Below are 16,239 nucleotides of genomic sequence, written 5' to 3'. Positions count from 1 at the left end.
AGATCATGGATTCTACAACGTTTATACATCAGAAAGTGCACGATCAAAGTTTAATAAAACAAGTGCTAGAGATCAGGTATATATAATTTTGACCTTGAATTCGCACATATATTTTGATTTAATGCCATTTAATTAAAAAGTACGTTACGTATAGGTCCTTGAAGAAGTGAAGAGATTGGTAGAGGAATATAAGAATGAAGAGGTGAGCATAACTGTGACTGGGCATAGCCTAGGTGCATCCCTTGCGACTCTGAATGCAGTTGACATAGCTTACAATAAAATAAACAAGTCAAGTAATGGGAAGGAATTTCCAGTGACAGCTTTTGTATTTGCAAGTCCTAAAGTTGGAGATCTCAATTTTGTTAACGCATTTAACAAATTGAAACACCTTCACATCATGAGAATTCATAACATATTGGATATTGTTCCAAAATACCCACCTATTGGCTATCTCGACGTTGGGCAGGAAATAATAATCGACACCACAAAATCCCCTTATTTAAATCTCCCTGGAGATATCCTCACATGGCATAATTTGGAGTGTTACATGCATGGAGTTGCGGGAACTCAAGGTATAGGACTTTTAACAGGTTTTAAACTAGAGGTGGATCGTGATATCGCGCTTGTTAACAAATCTTCAGGTGCATTGAAAAGTGAGTATCTTGTCCCAGCAAATTGGTGGACTGTGAAGAACAAAGGAATGGTTCAACAAGAAGATGGAAAATGGGTTCTCAATGATCGAGAGGAGTATGACATAGTTGTGGCTGAGGTTTAATTTAATTTGGAGTTTAATGTACTTGCTATTTTAATTTTATTTCTTTAATTCCATGTAATGTTTGAATAAAGGTTATTACAAACACATCATATGCAAAAATACATATGAGTGTGTTGTAATTAAGTTGTACTTTCTGCACCTTAAGTTAAACTTGTTTTGTTAATTTTGTATACATGTTTTTAAGAAGGGCTATTTAAATGTTGTACTTCATTAAATTTCAGACCCTTTCGCACATCATTTATGACTATCGTTAAAAAGAACTCAATCAAATTTATTATTTACTCATATGTTAGATATATTTCACATGCATGATGTGATAAGGCGAGTTATAAATTTAATCGATGAATTATTTCATGTAAAGAAATGAAGAATTGAATAGACTGAAACATCTCAATCCTAAAATTGGATATTGATAAACAAGTAGTACATATCTGTTAAATGAATTTAAAACTTAAAGATAAGAATGTACGGTAATTAGTACAAGGTAGTAATTAGTTACAAAATAAAATATGAATATATAGTTCCACTGATCCATCGATCACTGACAAAAGTTGGAAGAAAGAAAATATTTTTTCTCCGAAAATGATCTTTAGCTGTAACTAACATCAAATTTACGTTTTAAGTGGCACTTAACATTTTTGTAAATATCTTTATAACCTATAACGACATTGTATCCAATTAACTAATGTCGGTAAGATTTTATCTATGTGTATTTATAATGTGTAGTTATAGTAGTGTCTTAATTATATCGTACAAGTAGATTAAGATACAATTAATAAATTAAGATCCAATATGTTAAAGTTAAACCATGTTATATCGTACAAGTAGATTAAGATACAATGCAATTAAGTAATAAATTAAGATCCAATATGTTAAAAGTTAAACCATGTAAGATAAAGACATACTATTAAACATGCACTATGCTTATTGAATAAAATAATATTTCTATGAAGATAGGTCATATTTATATAATCAATAATCAAGAATTGAATTCCTCTGTCCGTACTAATCTTTTAGATATACATATACGCACGAAAAGATAATATTTCTTCTGTTCCTAATTATTTGTTCATTTTTTCTTTTTTTAGTTATATTTGTCTATTTTGACAAATTAAGAAAGGATAAATTTTTTTTATCTATTATATCCTTAATTAATTACTTTGAAAAAGATAGAACTTCTTGAAAATCTTAAGTTTTTAATTCACTTACTTCATAATTAATAGGAGTAAAATGATAAACTCACTATGTTATTCATTGCTTTTTAAGTAGGTGTCTCAATTCAAAAATGAATAAATAATTAAAGTGTGAGAGTTTTTTTTTTTAATGTTCTTTTGTAGATTCATTGTGTCCTTTTCATACAGTCAATTATGAGAGGATGGCAAGCATTAGTAGTGATGGGATAGCTATAAATAGTGGTAGTTATTTCCTTATAAGCTTTTAATATTTCAATTTAATTTGTTGGGAATATAAAGGTATCAAGAGGACTATCACAGTCAGGTGCGAATTTCTTACCCGAATTTGGAAATTATCCTTATTCCTATTTAGGGAGTTGAGGCAAAAAATGGCTTGATGAACCGTTTGCCACGCACCAGTCACATTCACTTGCTTATCGTAGATGCAATAAGTACACAGTGTCCCACAAGTAGGCTGCTTTTTCTGGAACACATTTCGAGATAATTGTAACCATGTATATATAGAAATATATCTTCGATGTTGTCATTTCAAAATGTCTGCTTCGACCTCTCTTTCATCTCCCAAAGAGCAAAGTTGGTTTGATGAGCGCAGATGAAGAAGCGGGAGAAAGAAAACCAATAATCTCTTTCTTGTCCTTCTACTCAAGGTTAAGGGGACAAAATGTAGGACTGGTGCCAACAGTTTATCACGGAAAAAAGGACTTACTAAGTCGGGATCACTAACTAATACTAATATAATAGTCTAATATATCTAATATAATAGAAAATACTAATATAATAGAAAAGAACTGTCTTTTTTGTATACTTTCCCTGGTTTCGTTGCTACCACGGGCTTTTACGCAATCAATTGGATTAGATAAATATTCTTTCAACATAGGTCATCGAAAGGATTTCGGAGACCCACCAAAGTACGAAAGCCAGGATCTTTTAGAAAACAGATTCCTATTCAACGAGTGCATAACCGCATGGATAAGCTCACACTAACCCGTCAATTTGGGATCCAAATTAGAGATTTTCCTTGGGAGGTATTGGGAAGGATTTGGAATGGAATACTATCAATTCATAATGGACCGGACCGGAGAGGAATGGAAAGAAATGGATCGCATTGGTATTGGTTAGGCAAATATCTCACCTTTCGGTGAGAGGGGTGCCGAGATCTTGGGGCAGCGGGATCTTCCCATCATGATCGACTAAAGGGAAAGTCACAAAAGCAATATTGGTTCGAATCTAATTCATGATTCCATTTCATAATTCAATCAATCGAAGAAAAGAATGAAACATTACGAACAGACAGCCAAAGCAGACAGGGTGAGAAGATCTGACAACCAGAAGGAATCATTTTTGCTTTCTCCAACAATGAATTCGAAAGTAAGCCAAATATTATAGACATCTATCATACTCGCTGTAAGGTATGAACGGACAGCAGGGAATCGAGTGAATGACCTTAACGATCGTTTTAGAAGTAGCGCTTTACTAGCCTAACGACTCAAAGAAAGGTCGAAATCCATCCCTTTTTTAAAAACTGATTAATTAACGACCCACCAAGCAAGGGCACGATGTGCGGTAGTAGCCAGTTCAAGGAAGTGAAACTAAGACATGAAACTTCCTTTTTTTTTTTACTTTTAAGTAAGTAAGACCCTGTCCTTTTTCCCTTTCAAACCCGTCCTGTCTCCTTACTCGAGATATTTGAGATAGCTCCGTAAACTAATAACTTATAATAGACGAGCCCATTATCCTTATGTTTCGAACTTGCTTCTTGGTACAAGGGGAGGGGCGAAGAATTCTAGTTATAGTTCTTCTTCTGCCTAATCTTTAGTACCGCTTTGAGATTGAATCTTTAGAATCATGTGCCTAAGAGGGCGAGGACCTTTATTAGTCAAGCGTGCTAGCTGCAATAAAAAAATAGCGCTAACTAGAAATAGAAAGTGCTTTGAAAGGCGCCGACTACCTTCATACTGACAGCACAGCTAGGTGTTGACACTCAATTAGTAGCGCTGGCACGTCACTCGGCTCCTCGGCTCACTTCGGTTGCAAAGACTTGAAAGATTTCATTTCTCCAAGAACTTCACGGATACTATCAATATCTGAGTGAGGAGTCGTAATTGATTGGAAAGTGTCTTTCTTCACTTTAGGAGCCACTGCAATCTATTTTGATAATCCAAACCAAGATAGATATATCCTGACCAAAAAATCACCATGATCAGGCTTTGCCCTTACGTGTTTTCGTAATACCGCATGTATGATCTTGTAAATTCCACATCGGGTCAATGAAACTGGAACAGACATAGTGTCATTCTTAGAATAACACCCAGCGTAATAACGCTGAAGGGAAATAAGGTACGGAACCCCTTTCAGATTTTCTCAAAAAGATTTGTGCCAAAATAACAGATGCCAAGAAGAACAAAAGTATTTGGACACGTAATAGATCTTGAAATACTATTTCTGTATCGCCCTAACCAGATCTGCCTACATTAGGATTACTCGTTAATGGTTGATCAAATTTGATAGATTCGCCCCCGGAAACAAGAAGTTCTGGATATATCATTAGGAGGATGGGACGACGTGACGGATTGGAAAGCATTTTTACCATAGCCACTTCTACTAGTATCAGATGACCACTGGGGTAGGTTTATACGATCTCGTTTATAAGCTATTCTAAGAGCTATGCATCCCGGGATTCTCTCTATCTCAGAGTACGACTACGACTATGAAAAATTTATCGAAAGAGGAGGAAAGAGCGTAAACTCAACTCTAAAAGTTTCAGTTGCCTCCATCTCTCCGCCCTATAACGGAAAAAAAGGAGCACAACGAAAAGCCAACCTTTTTTTATTCGTTTGACGAGGGAAGACCTTAAGTACTGAATTAATGAAATTACATCTATATCGCGAAAAAGAACTTCCATCTGTTGATAGAAAAAGGGCACTCCTGCCGTCATTTCAGTGACTCATAGGGCTTCCCTCAGCGCAGTCTTTTTCATTCTTGAGAATGGTCGCCACTTCTACCAGGACCGGAATGATTATCCCTGCCCGATGGGTCTACATCCATCCCTGAATGTCGTCGGGTACTGTTAACTTTCCTGTCATTCTTGTAACTATCGCATGTAATCCGCGCAGGTGTGTTCGCACCCTCCTGAATGGACGAGAAAAAAATGATTTCTTAGAGCAACCGCCCTGGTTCCAAACGTAGGAGTCAACTTTCCCGTATGCGCATTCGGTACATGTATCAGTCTGTTGAAGAGTGAAAGGGTCGCCACTATTGAGGATCCCCTCATAATCTTAGATAGGTCGTTTGAGGGTTTGCCGCGGTTCATTGTTGTGCTTACACAAGTGCCCTAGCCCGAAGAAGGAAAGATGAGGCATAGCAAAGGCTACGGCGATGGAAGCAAGACTGAGTTCCTGTAGGGAAGGCGCCAAAGTATTTTCCAGACGTGCGTAGGATTATAACCTAATTGATTATTCTGAAGAAAGGGCCTACTATCTTCCAAAATTAGCCCTCCCTCCGCCTTATTCTTTTGAAGGTATGGGACCCTATTGAGCCAGTCTGAAAGATCGATACAATAAATAAAGTCCCTACTCGCGAGGCTAATCCTATAGACGATCAGGCAAACTCAAGCTCACTTCAAGTGCAAAATGGACTTGTCGTACCTGAAACAGAATTGGCTTACCGGCTTGATTCCCTTACTTCCTTGAAGTCGGTCGTTAATCGGTTGTAAGCTGAGACTTATGTCGCAAATAAATAGATACACTTGTACATTGGTCTACAATCTGCTGCAACTTGTTTTTCTTGTGTGGTATCATACCTCATTGAATGCTTGTTTTCCCCTGTCTCTGCGAAAAAACTCCCTTGTTTCATCGGTGCAGCTGCTATTTGGTGAGAAAACTCCTTGCTTGTCGATAAGAGGAAATAAGCAACTATAGTAAGCAAGTAAGGAAGCGAAACTAGTCTTAGATGTCACTAATCCGTTGCTTCTTCCTTCCTCTTCATGATGCATTGGAAAACGCATTGGAAAATGAATAGTCAAAGATATAAAATTTGTCTAATACTGAAAAGAAGTATAGTTGTAGAGATTAGTTATGAAGATATTTGAAAACTTATAATTTTGTTTTAAGGGTAATGCTAAATGACCAGAAAATTTGGTCAGAAATTTTAAAAAATTATAATATATTTTTTATTTTAAAATAAATTGATCTTTTTTTATATTTTTTAATTAAAATGTATTAAAGTTAAAAGGGTAAAAATGTTTAAAAGGGTAAAATAACATAAGTAAAATACCATTCTGACCAAATTCTGATAAAATTTTCTGGCCAAAAAGATTTTTTCTTTGTTTAAAAGATGTACATATATATATTTCTGGATCTTAAAATATGTTAGAGCACAATTTAGCTAAGTTCTATGTTTCATTATTACGTAAAGTAAGTTGAATTGTAACTTATGATATTGCATCGTTTAATTCTTTGAGATCATTTATGCATTAAAATATACTAAGGTTGAATATTGTATAAATAAAAAATAAATAAAATGAGAGGACCTATGAAGATGAATAATCCCTAGGTTCGTTCTTCCAAAATCACACCAGAGATGGTCTTGAAACCTGCAAATATTTGATTGTAGCTTAGTTAATCAAAATGAGAAATGTACTTATACTTATAGGGCGGAGCTAGTAATTCTAATGTGAATTTAGTGAATCTAGGTTTTGTTTAAATAATATATTTATGCCAATTAATTCATTTGAATATGTACAAATATTAAAGTTAATATCTGCTTATACTTTTGTAAAGTCTTTTTTTTATCAATTAACTATTACCTGTCCCAGTTTTATTAATTGTGCAAACAATGAAACAACAACATTGTAAAATTAATTGGCGTTCATAGAAAGGAGAATTCTTTCTTTAAAGGGAAAAAAGATAAATATACCCCCAATTATCGTAAATGATATACGTATACCCTTCGTTATATTATTGAGATACTAGTGTTCCTACCGTTTAAAAAGTGGACACTTCTGCTCTAGTTTTTGGACGGCAGAGACTCTAGTATCTCAATAGTATAATAAAGAGTATATGCATATCATTTACGATAGTTCGAAAACATATTTGTCCTTTTTCCCTTCTTTAAATTCCTACTCTTACATTTATTCATCACCAGTTCACCATTAAAAGAACCGTAAAAAACGACCTCAAAAGTATGTCCTAAAAATCTTAGTCTCTTTTTCAAAGCAACCTTATGAGATCGCAAAAACTAACCTCACGAAATTCGTAGGTATTATTTTGAATTTTGTAAGAAATTAAAGATATCAACCCATGTCCTCGATAGCATCATATCCTGTCTAATCACCTCACCCCAGTATAATGTACCTCCACCGCTTCATCTAGAAAAAAAAATCTCTTAGCTCTCTTTTCTTCTTGCTATTTACTTAGACCCCCCTTAAAAACACCGGGATTCAATTTTGAGATCAATTTGATAATAAAACTCTGTAAGCAATGATCTTATCTATGTCATTTCTCTTGACGCAATACAAAAAACGACACATATATTTTCGAAGGTCCACGAAGGGGTCCAACCCAAAATTCTAAAAGCCTTTTCCATACCGAAAAGGCCCAAATCCATTCGGAATACACTCTTTCTGTGATCGTTAAAAAACGCTTTAATTGTTCGATTCCCACTCACAACATCTTTCTAATATACGAGCATTCGCACCATAAATATTCCCCACTCACCAAAAAACCAAAAAAGCTAGGGTTTTTTTCTCCCCTTTATTTCTCTTCTTTTGAAAATACCTTTTTTTTCTTGCGCAGAGAAGAAATTCCGAAAACTAGCAAACCCTTCGATTTTCCATCTTCAATTGGCTTTCCTTCTTCTGTTAACTTTGATTCATTCAGTGAGAAGGCGAAAGCTATGGGAAGAGGAAAGTTCAAGGGAAAGCCTACTGGTCGCCGCCAGTTCTCCACTCCTGAGGAGATGCGTATGTCTCCTTTACTTACCTTTACGAACCGCCAAGTTGATTCCTTTTTTTATTTGTTATACCAATTTTTGAGATCTATTACTTGGAATTCGAATTGTTTTGTTTGGGTAAAAGGTCGATTGGAGATTGAACGTTATCTGTTGCGTTAATTGATTTTGTTTAAATTTCTTATGGTAGATTTGTTAGGAGAATTTTATTATCTTAGGTGAATTTAGCTGGATTTTCACGCTGCTTTTTACAATTAGTTGGGAGTATGTTTGAAAATTTACTTAGTGAAGGTTTGCTTATAATTGATGGTTAGTTGGATAGTTGAAGTAGTTGTAGATATGTTTTTTTTAAAAAAAATTATGGATGAAGTTGTATGTTCATAAACCTTGCAGTGCTCATTTTGTGTGTGTGCCATGAAGGATTTTACTTTGTGTTGGTAGCAGAAACTTGAATGAGAAAACAGGTTCTTGAGGAAAGCGTAAAGTAGTTATTTTTCTCATTGTGTAGAATCCTTTAATAGGTTGAAACTCAGTTTTCAGTTTATGCCTGGTGCAATATAACTACAGTATCTTGAAATATCAGATTAATGTGCTTATACACTTAAGTAATGGAGAAAGGATTTTTCTTTAGGCATTACCTACAACACAAATAAGAGTGGCTTAGACATATAGCACAAACATCAAACTAATATTTCAAGAACCTGGGAGACTTCATTCATGCATGATGAAGGAACTCTAACCCTATGATCTTTTGGTTCCTGTTAGTGGTGATCCTTCTTCCTATTTCCCCTCCCTTCGCTCATGCAATTTCTCCGTCTTCCCATACATGTAATGGTTAACAAGATCTCTTCCATTTGAAAATTGTATGCTAGTGCAGAGTTGTGGGATCAGGCTGCTTTATCTCGAGTCTGTTTATTAAATAAGGCACTGGTTATAAATATCTATTAATTCAAATAGTTGATATGTTGGAGCCGACATGGCATGGTTGGCATGGTTGGGATGTCTGCAATGAATTGCACATATTCTGCTAAGTCGCTCTTGATATTTGCTTTTATTTTGCAGTTGCTGGTACTTCTCGACGTCCTCGCACGTTTAAGCAGGTGAATATCTCCGGCTTTAGTTTTTCTGGGCTCCTAATACATTTATATTCTCTTTCTTTCTTTTAGAAGTTAGTCTATGTATACATGTTAGTAAGGAGGGGTTAGCACTGATGGGTCAGCTTCACAACATTATTTAGGGTGTTCTCCTTGAATTGTGTTGGTTATTGTACTGCATGGAACTTCAAAACTTAACTTCTTTATGAAACATAACCATGTGAAATGATAGCTATTGCGATCAACTTTTTGATGTGGTAAGAGAAGAATTGTCTGACTATCAAATGATACAATTTGTGGTATGTGAATGTGTTCTCATGACGAGCTAGAATGTGTTAGTTGGTCACGTTTGTGTTGTGTGTGCAAACGGGTGATCATTATCTTGTAAACAGTTTTTCATTTTTGTTGCCTTATTAATAGTTAAAACATCCTCATTAACTTACCCTTCTAAGGACATGCTGTCGTTGTGTCTGGGATGTTTATTCTATTTTCTTCTATGTTTGTGTCCTTAGATGTTAATATATCTCAGTCATCAAAAATCTTCTCTTGTGCTTGTAAACTGAGATTGATGATTTGAATAATATGAATTATCTGATATATGATGAAAGAAAATTGCCTTTATAATTAGTATTGTCTTCATGCTTAACTTCTATATTTGTGTGCTCTGCGTGATCAATTTGAGGTCTTCAGGAAGAGGTTGAAGCTGAGGAAAATGAGAAATCCGAAGAGGAATCTGAAGAAGATTCTGATGGAGAGGTCAGTTATCTATGATTCATTGCTTCATTTTCTTTACATTTTAAGAAAGAGTAAGCGGTTTGTGACAACTACTACTTTTTAATCTTTTTTGTATTTCCTTAGTTAGAAAAACTAGTGCACTTCTTATTGTAAAAGAATATGTGACAAATACTATACTTAAATCTCAAGTTATTTGAGGTTTTGACTATTTGAATCCTCACTTTCAAAGTTGAAATTGATTTAATTTGGAAATTTGCGTCCTCTATGCTTTGTGGCTGTGGAAAATGTATATTCAGATGGCTCATTTCTTTTATTGTTCCAAACAGAAGCGGAAAGGTACCCAGGGTATCATTGAGATTGAGAACCCCAATTTGGTGAAGCCAAAGAACGTGAAAGCTAAAAATGTTGATGTAAGATGGGGCACGGTGAACTTGCATTTGTTCAATACTTCAATTTAATTGTTTTTGGATGTAACTTTGAATGTGGGCATTTTCTGTGCAGATTGAGAAAACAACTGAGCTTTCAAGACGTGAAAGGTTAGTTGAACCTTCTTTTGTATTTCCTTTAAAATACGATCCCAATGAAGTCACAGATAAAGAAGCCTTATTGTATGTCTCCTATATGTTTTGCATGAATACTCCCTCCCTTTTCTGTTCTTGGATTTCAGCAACTGCCCTATATATTTTTCCTTCTCATTGTTTTTACTGTCCTGCATCTTTTGAGTTTCACACCTTGTGTCACTAATCTTTGAGATTTCTCTATCATCAATTTTTTTAACTGCCTGCACCACTCTAATGATTACGACATATGACTGCTAGGATGTTGGGATATATTTATTCAAGATGAAAGGATTTGGTCCTTTTACTTGTAATCAACCTTTGTCAGAGAGAATGTACAGGGAATAATATCTTTTCCAAAGTTATTTCTTTTAGCCAGAGTTTGTCAACGTCTAGGAAGTTCAGGATGTGCCAAATCTGCCCGAATTTAAACCGAGATAAGTTATTATTTTTCTGCGACAAGACTATATTCCCAGGCCATTGTTGCAGATAGCTGCTTCTTTGCATGTGAAATACTCTTCGCTCTATCCAAAATCCCAGCTACTTGTGTGTGTGTGTGGTTCAATGGGTGTCAATGAACTTGAATTACATACAGTGGGAACAATTGTAACCTTTTGTTATTGTTATATTTTTGAAATTATATTGTATTTTTTGTGTTCTTTGGGGTGTTGACAAGTCAAAGCTAAAAGAAGGAAGAAATATCTCAAGTCTTGTGTATTAATTCTATTACCGATACATGCAACGCGGTAACATAGTTGGTGACATATCTTCTGGTCCTTTTAACTTCTATGTCGTTATTAATTTACATGGTAATTGTTCACAGGGAAGAGATAGAGAAACAACAAGCTCATGAGAGGTATATGAGGCTGCAAGAACAAGGAAAAACAGATCAAGCTAAGAAAGATTTAGGTAATATCACAGAGCAATGCTCTAGCAATAGACTTAATTTGTTTTGTTTAGAATTATCTGGTCTTGTAGTTCTTTCTCTGTACTTAATAGATTGTTTGAGGTGTTGGGTGGATGGATTGAGGTTTTTGTCATCAGAACCAAATTTTATTCTTAAGTCTAATTTTAATTGTCTTGTTACTTGAATATGAGCATACCATTTGTAAATATGTGGTCATGTGAAGGACTGTATTTGAGCTGTGAAGCTTGAAGTGGATAAGTTGTCATCTGGTTGGGCACATATTAAAAGTAAAATATATTGATTTTGTGCTGTTCCACTTTTGTAGAACTTGGATATGAATGAACTTTGAAATGATGTGCCATGGACTTGAACCAGTGTTTCTTCTGTTATTGATCGCAAAGTGCTACTTCTAATTCTATCTCGTAATTTTGCAGAACGCTTGGCTCTCATACGACAACAAAGAGCAGATGCTGCCAAAAAGCGAGAGGAGGAGAAAGCTGGTACATTCTTCTATACTTACACGCTGGTTGTCTAAGATTCTCTTCCTTTATTTGCTAGGGTTAATGTTTGCATATTTTCTGTGCAGCCAAAGAACAGAAGAAGTCGGAAGCTCGCAAGTAACATATGATGGTACTATGAATGATTCCCCAAGTACAAGATATATCCCTACCAATATTTGGCTAATGATGGAGTTTATATTTCACCGTTCATTTATGTTATTGTCTAGTTTATAAGTAGACATCTTATAGATGAAATCATGGAAGTATACTTTAAAGCTCTAAATCTTGTATACACAATAGTTCTGGCCTTAACATGAACAATCATGGGAAGGGTATACTTTTTTTTTGTTGGTTGAATTATTGAGCTATGACTATTTTACAGTATTAGGTAACTGTGGTGTTTGGTATGAAAATAAGTGGTTCTCCCTTATTTCCCTGTGTTTGATTGGCTGTAGAGTGAAAACACGACCTCAGTGTTACTGAGGTTCCTTTCCTTCCACTTCTAGGCGCCCCACAATATATATGTGATTTGATTCTTCGTGTATTGGCTCCATACTTTGTATTTCTCTTTAATCTTGGGCATAAAATAGTGATATTCACCAGCTTTTTTCAAACTTGACTATCAAGTTTCTGGCTACTTATGTCATACACACCTTGGGTGAGCTTAGTAGACGTGTATCATCAGAATTGAACAAAGTTTTGATGAAATTGTGAGTTTGGTGCGACTACAGAGTAGGGAAAGCCTATGACTATTCTGGAGTTGATCACCTAAAATCCAATTGTTGCAGGAATTTAAATGCAAGTTCCGCGGAGTTTACCTGACTTCTCCCATAGCCAGTTCAAGCTATGCGTATGCTTTTCCTCTCTGTTGCCGCGCTGCTCACAACGGCCAAATTGCTGCTCTGTATTGCTGTGTAACTTCCTTTCTTGACCTGGCTCGCTTAGGTTGTTCATCCCATATTATGCTCCAGTACGAATCATAGTCCGCTGCCTCTGTTGCACTTTCCATATTAGTCGTGTCATCTCCTGAGCCTTTGAATAAGATAATAGCCTTTGTGCTAAAAGAGTTTATTTAATCTTTTTCCTTGCCCTTTGGTATGCTTGAATTCTTTGTTAGATTGAATCAGTAGCCAAGCTGTTGTACAACAGTTGACCCAACAATTACTCATTTCAAATGTTGTACTGACCAGCTGAACTGCAGTAACGGTAGTAGGCCTATGAAAGATTCTTTGGGTTCTAGTTCCAGATATCTTTTCTTTTTAGTTAATATGAACATGAAGTTCGTTAATCATTGTGAATTTCATTAAAGGTAAGCAGAAACAATAAAGTGAACTAGTCTCATGTGTCTTTCTCTTTATCTATTTTTTAAACTTGTTTTCGTAACGAGTTGAACTAAGACACTCTTATACTCTCAATCTCAATTATGAGTTGCCTGACTTAAACTTGTAACTAAAATGAGTCATGTTTTTCAACCCTTAACTGAATTAATCCATATGGTATATAATTTGAAAGTTAGGTCACTATATATGTGGATGAAAATTGTTGTGTTGGACGTGTATTTATGAAAATATCTCTACTTTTAATTTTCATTTGTTGAAATATTCTATTTTGATCATCATAGTATATAGTCCAATTAAGCAACCTTTCCCCTCTTTTGATCCTTTATAAAATTGCTTCTTCAACACTTAAACCAACCAACACTCACCACTACACCTACTTTACAAACTTTCTTTTTGAAAAAATTTAACCCCTTTTTATTTCATTTGGCTATCTGGCCTTGAAGTTAAAGGAAAGTAAAAAGGGTGGTGTAAGCAATGATTGCTTAGGTGTATAATCCAATATGCCAACCCTCTCCACATTGCCAAATATCTTTTCATTAAGTTTCAAAATCCACTTATTTTAACTTAAACAAGTTGGTGTTATGATTAGGAGAAAAGAAAAAAGTATTTGAAGGATATATACTAGCTAAGAAGATAGATGTATCATTGAAGAATAAAAACAAAGTGTTTCTCATCTTTAAAAAAACTTGTAGAGAAGAAACAAAGCAGTAAGTTTATAAGAAGATGACTACTGCTAGATTCATCAAATGTGTTACTGTTGGTGATGGAGCTGTTGGGAAAACTTGTATGCTAATTTCATACACTAGTAATACTTTTCCAACGGTAATATATATTATTCACTTTTTTTCTTTAATCTTCTCTTCGTTTCATGTATACGAGTTGTTAACTTCATAAGATTAATGTTGTTCCATAGGATTATGTTCCAACGGTGTTCGATAACTTCAGTGCAAATGTGGTGGTGGATGGTAGCACTGTTAACCTTGGCCTGTGGGATACTGCAGGTAAATTTATTTTACAACAATAATCTACCAGGTGTCGTCCCACAAGTTGGAGTTCTAAGGAGGGTAGGATTTACGTAGATACTAAATTTATTCCACCATATGATTTGTTTTTAATAACGTGGTGTCTGGGTTAGTTTGCGTGCATCTCCATTGATTTCATGGATATATGTTAGTTTCCACCAGTAACAAGTACCAGTTAACTTTGTCCACCAAGACTAGGACAGATGAGAAGAAATCAACTAATGTTGTTTTGTCTATGATGAAATTTGAACCTGAAACTTCATGGTTCTCGACCCATTTCATTGACCACTAGACCACACCTTTGGGTGCATATATAAAATTTTGATTCTACTATGAGTCTTTTTTATTCCTCACTTATATCATTGGAGGGAATATTTTTGGATATTGTTTGTAGGTATATAAGAACATTTCATTTTGATTTTGTGTGTTGTTGAATAGTTGATTGTGAAATGCAGGACAGGAAGACTATAACAGGCTAAGGCCATTAAGTTACAGAGGAGCTGATGTCTTTTTGCTTGCTTTTTCTCTAATAAGCAAGGCAAGCTATGAGAACATTTACAAAAAGGTTAGTGCATTTATATTTTTGGGAAATTATGTAAATATACTCGGCCATCTAGTTTATCAACATGGTCGAAGTATATATCATTTATACACTTTGGCTGTATATATTGTGTATACGGATGTATACCATACATATATTTAGTATAAAGTATACATTATTTATACACCGTAAAATTAGATGATCCAAAGATATTAAAACATAATTTTCCCTATTTCTAGTCCTGTACATTAGCGATTTATTTTTTGATAATCATTTACCAAAAGTTCTAATTGTTGATCATCAAACAGTGGATTCCTGAGTTAAGGCACTATGCTCCTACTATACAAATTGTTCTGGTGGGAACTAAACTTGGTAAGATCAACTTAATATTTCATTATCTTTAAGTTTGTCATAATTATATATCAAAACACATATTATAACCTAATGTGCAATATGATTTATACCTGTTTAAATTTAATTTTGCTAGACCTGAGGGAAGACAAACAATATTTAAGTGATCATCCAGGGGCTACTCCTATATCAACTGCCCAGGTGAGTCCCATTATTGACTTGCAATCATTAGCAAATTTCTAAAAACAAAAAGGTCTTAATTTAATTCCAAACAAATTGATACATTATCTATCTTGATGCCTGGTAGTGAGCCGATAAGTATTCCTCCATCATTAATCAGAGATCTTGGGAATGGAGTTGTCTGACTTTCCCACGCAAAGCGGGTACTAGCCATCGAGTGGTTTGGCTTGTATATGTGGAGACAAATTGCAGAAAATGAAATCATTATATATTATATATGTATACAAAGAGCTTTTGAAAGGATATCATTGTATATCATCATATGTGTATATATACAAGAAGTTTTTCATTTTAATATAAAAGTATGAGTTTTTGTGGTCAACTTTTCAAACAAATAACATAAATCTCTACAACATAAAATGAGTCACTTATACTAACTATACTTTAAAATTTTTAATCAGTGATTAACAAAAAAAAGAGCTTATTACTCTGTTATTTCTTTAATTAGGGAGAGGAGTTGAAAAAGATGATAGGAGCAGTTGCCTACATTGAGTGCAGCTCCAAGACTCAGCAGGTATTAATTAACAATTCCGTTATAGATTAATCAATACTTAGAACAATAATTACACTCTAAATAAACAATCTTATTTTATTTTTTTTCAGAATGTGAAAGCTGTATTTGATACTGCAATTAAGGTAGCATTGCGACCCCCTAAGATGAAGAAAAGGCCCCAAAAAAGAAGGACGTTATGTGCAATACTTTGAATATTAATATGCCTCTTTTTCATATTTCAAATATTATTCAATTATATTCTTATCATTTTGTAAAAGTATAAGAGAAAAGGCTCAGTTGTAATTTTCCTTTTTTTTTTTTTTTTTTAATAATTAATATTATTCAATTATATTCTTATCATTTTGTAAAAGTATAAGAGAAAAGGCTCAGTTGTAATTTTCCTTTTTTTTTTTTTTTTTAATAATTTAGGTGTTAGTTGATGTATTAAAGTTCCATTTTTTAACATTTGTTCCTTATTATAAAATCTTGTAATAGCTAGTTCTCTTTTTATTATTCCTTATTGCCTTCTAGAATATTTGTTAAAA

The 16,239-nt window shown here is 34.3% G+C and overlaps 3 protein-coding genes across 3 annotated transcripts; all 3 read left to right on the top strand.

The window, feature by feature from the left end:
* Position 1: 1 nt before the first annotated feature.
* Positions 2–945, top strand: LOC102581639 (phospholipase A1-II 1-like; the record flags this gene model as incomplete). The annotated part of the gene is made up of 2 exons (XM_015305297.1): positions 2–76; positions 155–945. Coding segments are annotated over 2 exons (696 nt in total), but the record flags the coding sequence as incomplete, so codon positions are not given.
* Positions 946–7,695: 6,750 nt separating this feature from the next.
* On the top strand, positions 7,696–12,099 carry LOC102581075 (28 kDa heat- and acid-stable phosphoprotein). Its single transcript, XM_006367138.2, has 8 exons — positions 7,696–7,927; positions 8,977–9,014; positions 9,699–9,764; positions 10,070–10,153; positions 10,245–10,279; positions 11,124–11,209; positions 11,642–11,707; positions 11,794–12,099. Exons 1-8 carry the CDS (start codon positions 7,861–7,863, stop codon positions 11,826–11,828), a joined length of 477 nt encoding a protein of 158 aa, XP_006367200.1. The 5' UTR covers positions 7,696–7,860; the 3' UTR covers positions 11,829–12,099.
* A 132-nt stretch (positions 12,100–12,231) lies between these two features.
* Positions 12,232–16,016, top strand: LOC102580734 (rac-like GTP-binding protein RAC13). The gene is made up of 7 exons (XM_006367136.2): positions 12,232–13,869; positions 13,961–14,048; positions 14,525–14,634; positions 14,919–14,982; positions 15,098–15,162; positions 15,650–15,715; positions 15,805–16,016. The coding sequence occupies exons 1-7, from the start codon at positions 13,771–13,773 to the stop codon at positions 15,904–15,906; spliced, it is 594 nt and encodes a 197-aa protein (XP_006367198.1). The 5' UTR covers positions 12,232–13,770; the 3' UTR covers positions 15,907–16,016.
* Positions 16,017–16,239: the final 223 nt, after the last annotated feature.

Source organism: Solanum tuberosum, unplaced genomic scaffold (genome assembly GCF_000226075.1).
Source record: "Solanum tuberosum cultivar DM 1-3 516 R44 unplaced genomic scaffold, SolTub_3.0 scf00746, whole genome shotgun sequence".
NCBI classification, from domain to species: Eukaryota; Viridiplantae; Streptophyta; class Magnoliopsida; order Solanales; family Solanaceae; genus Solanum; species Solanum tuberosum.
Note: the sequence above shows the minus strand (reverse complement) of the source record. Positions and strands in the feature narration are given on the sequence as shown.

Coding starts and splice junctions, on each gene's coding strand:
- LOC102581075 (XM_006367138.2), top strand. CDS start 7,861: ATGGGAAGAGGAAAGTTCAAGGGAAAGCCTACTGGTCGCCGCCAGTTC. Junction 7,928..8,976: donor CTCCACTCCTGAGGAGATGC/GTATGTCTCCTT, acceptor TTTATTTTGCAG/TTGCTGGTACTTCTCGACGT. Junction 11,708..11,793: donor GCGAGAGGAGGAGAAAGCTG/GTACATTCTTCT, acceptor TTTTCTGTGCAG/CCAAAGAACAGAAGAAGTCG.
- LOC102580734 (XM_006367136.2), top strand. CDS start 13,771: ATGACTACTGCTAGATTCATCAAATGTGTTACTGTTGGTGATGGAGCT. Junction 14,635..14,918: donor ATGAGAACATTTACAAAAAG/GTTAGTGCATTT, acceptor ATCATCAAACAG/TGGATTCCTGAGTTAAGGCA. Junction 14,983..15,097: donor TCTGGTGGGAACTAAACTTG/GTAAGATCAACT, acceptor TAATTTTGCTAG/ACCTGAGGGAAGACAAACAA.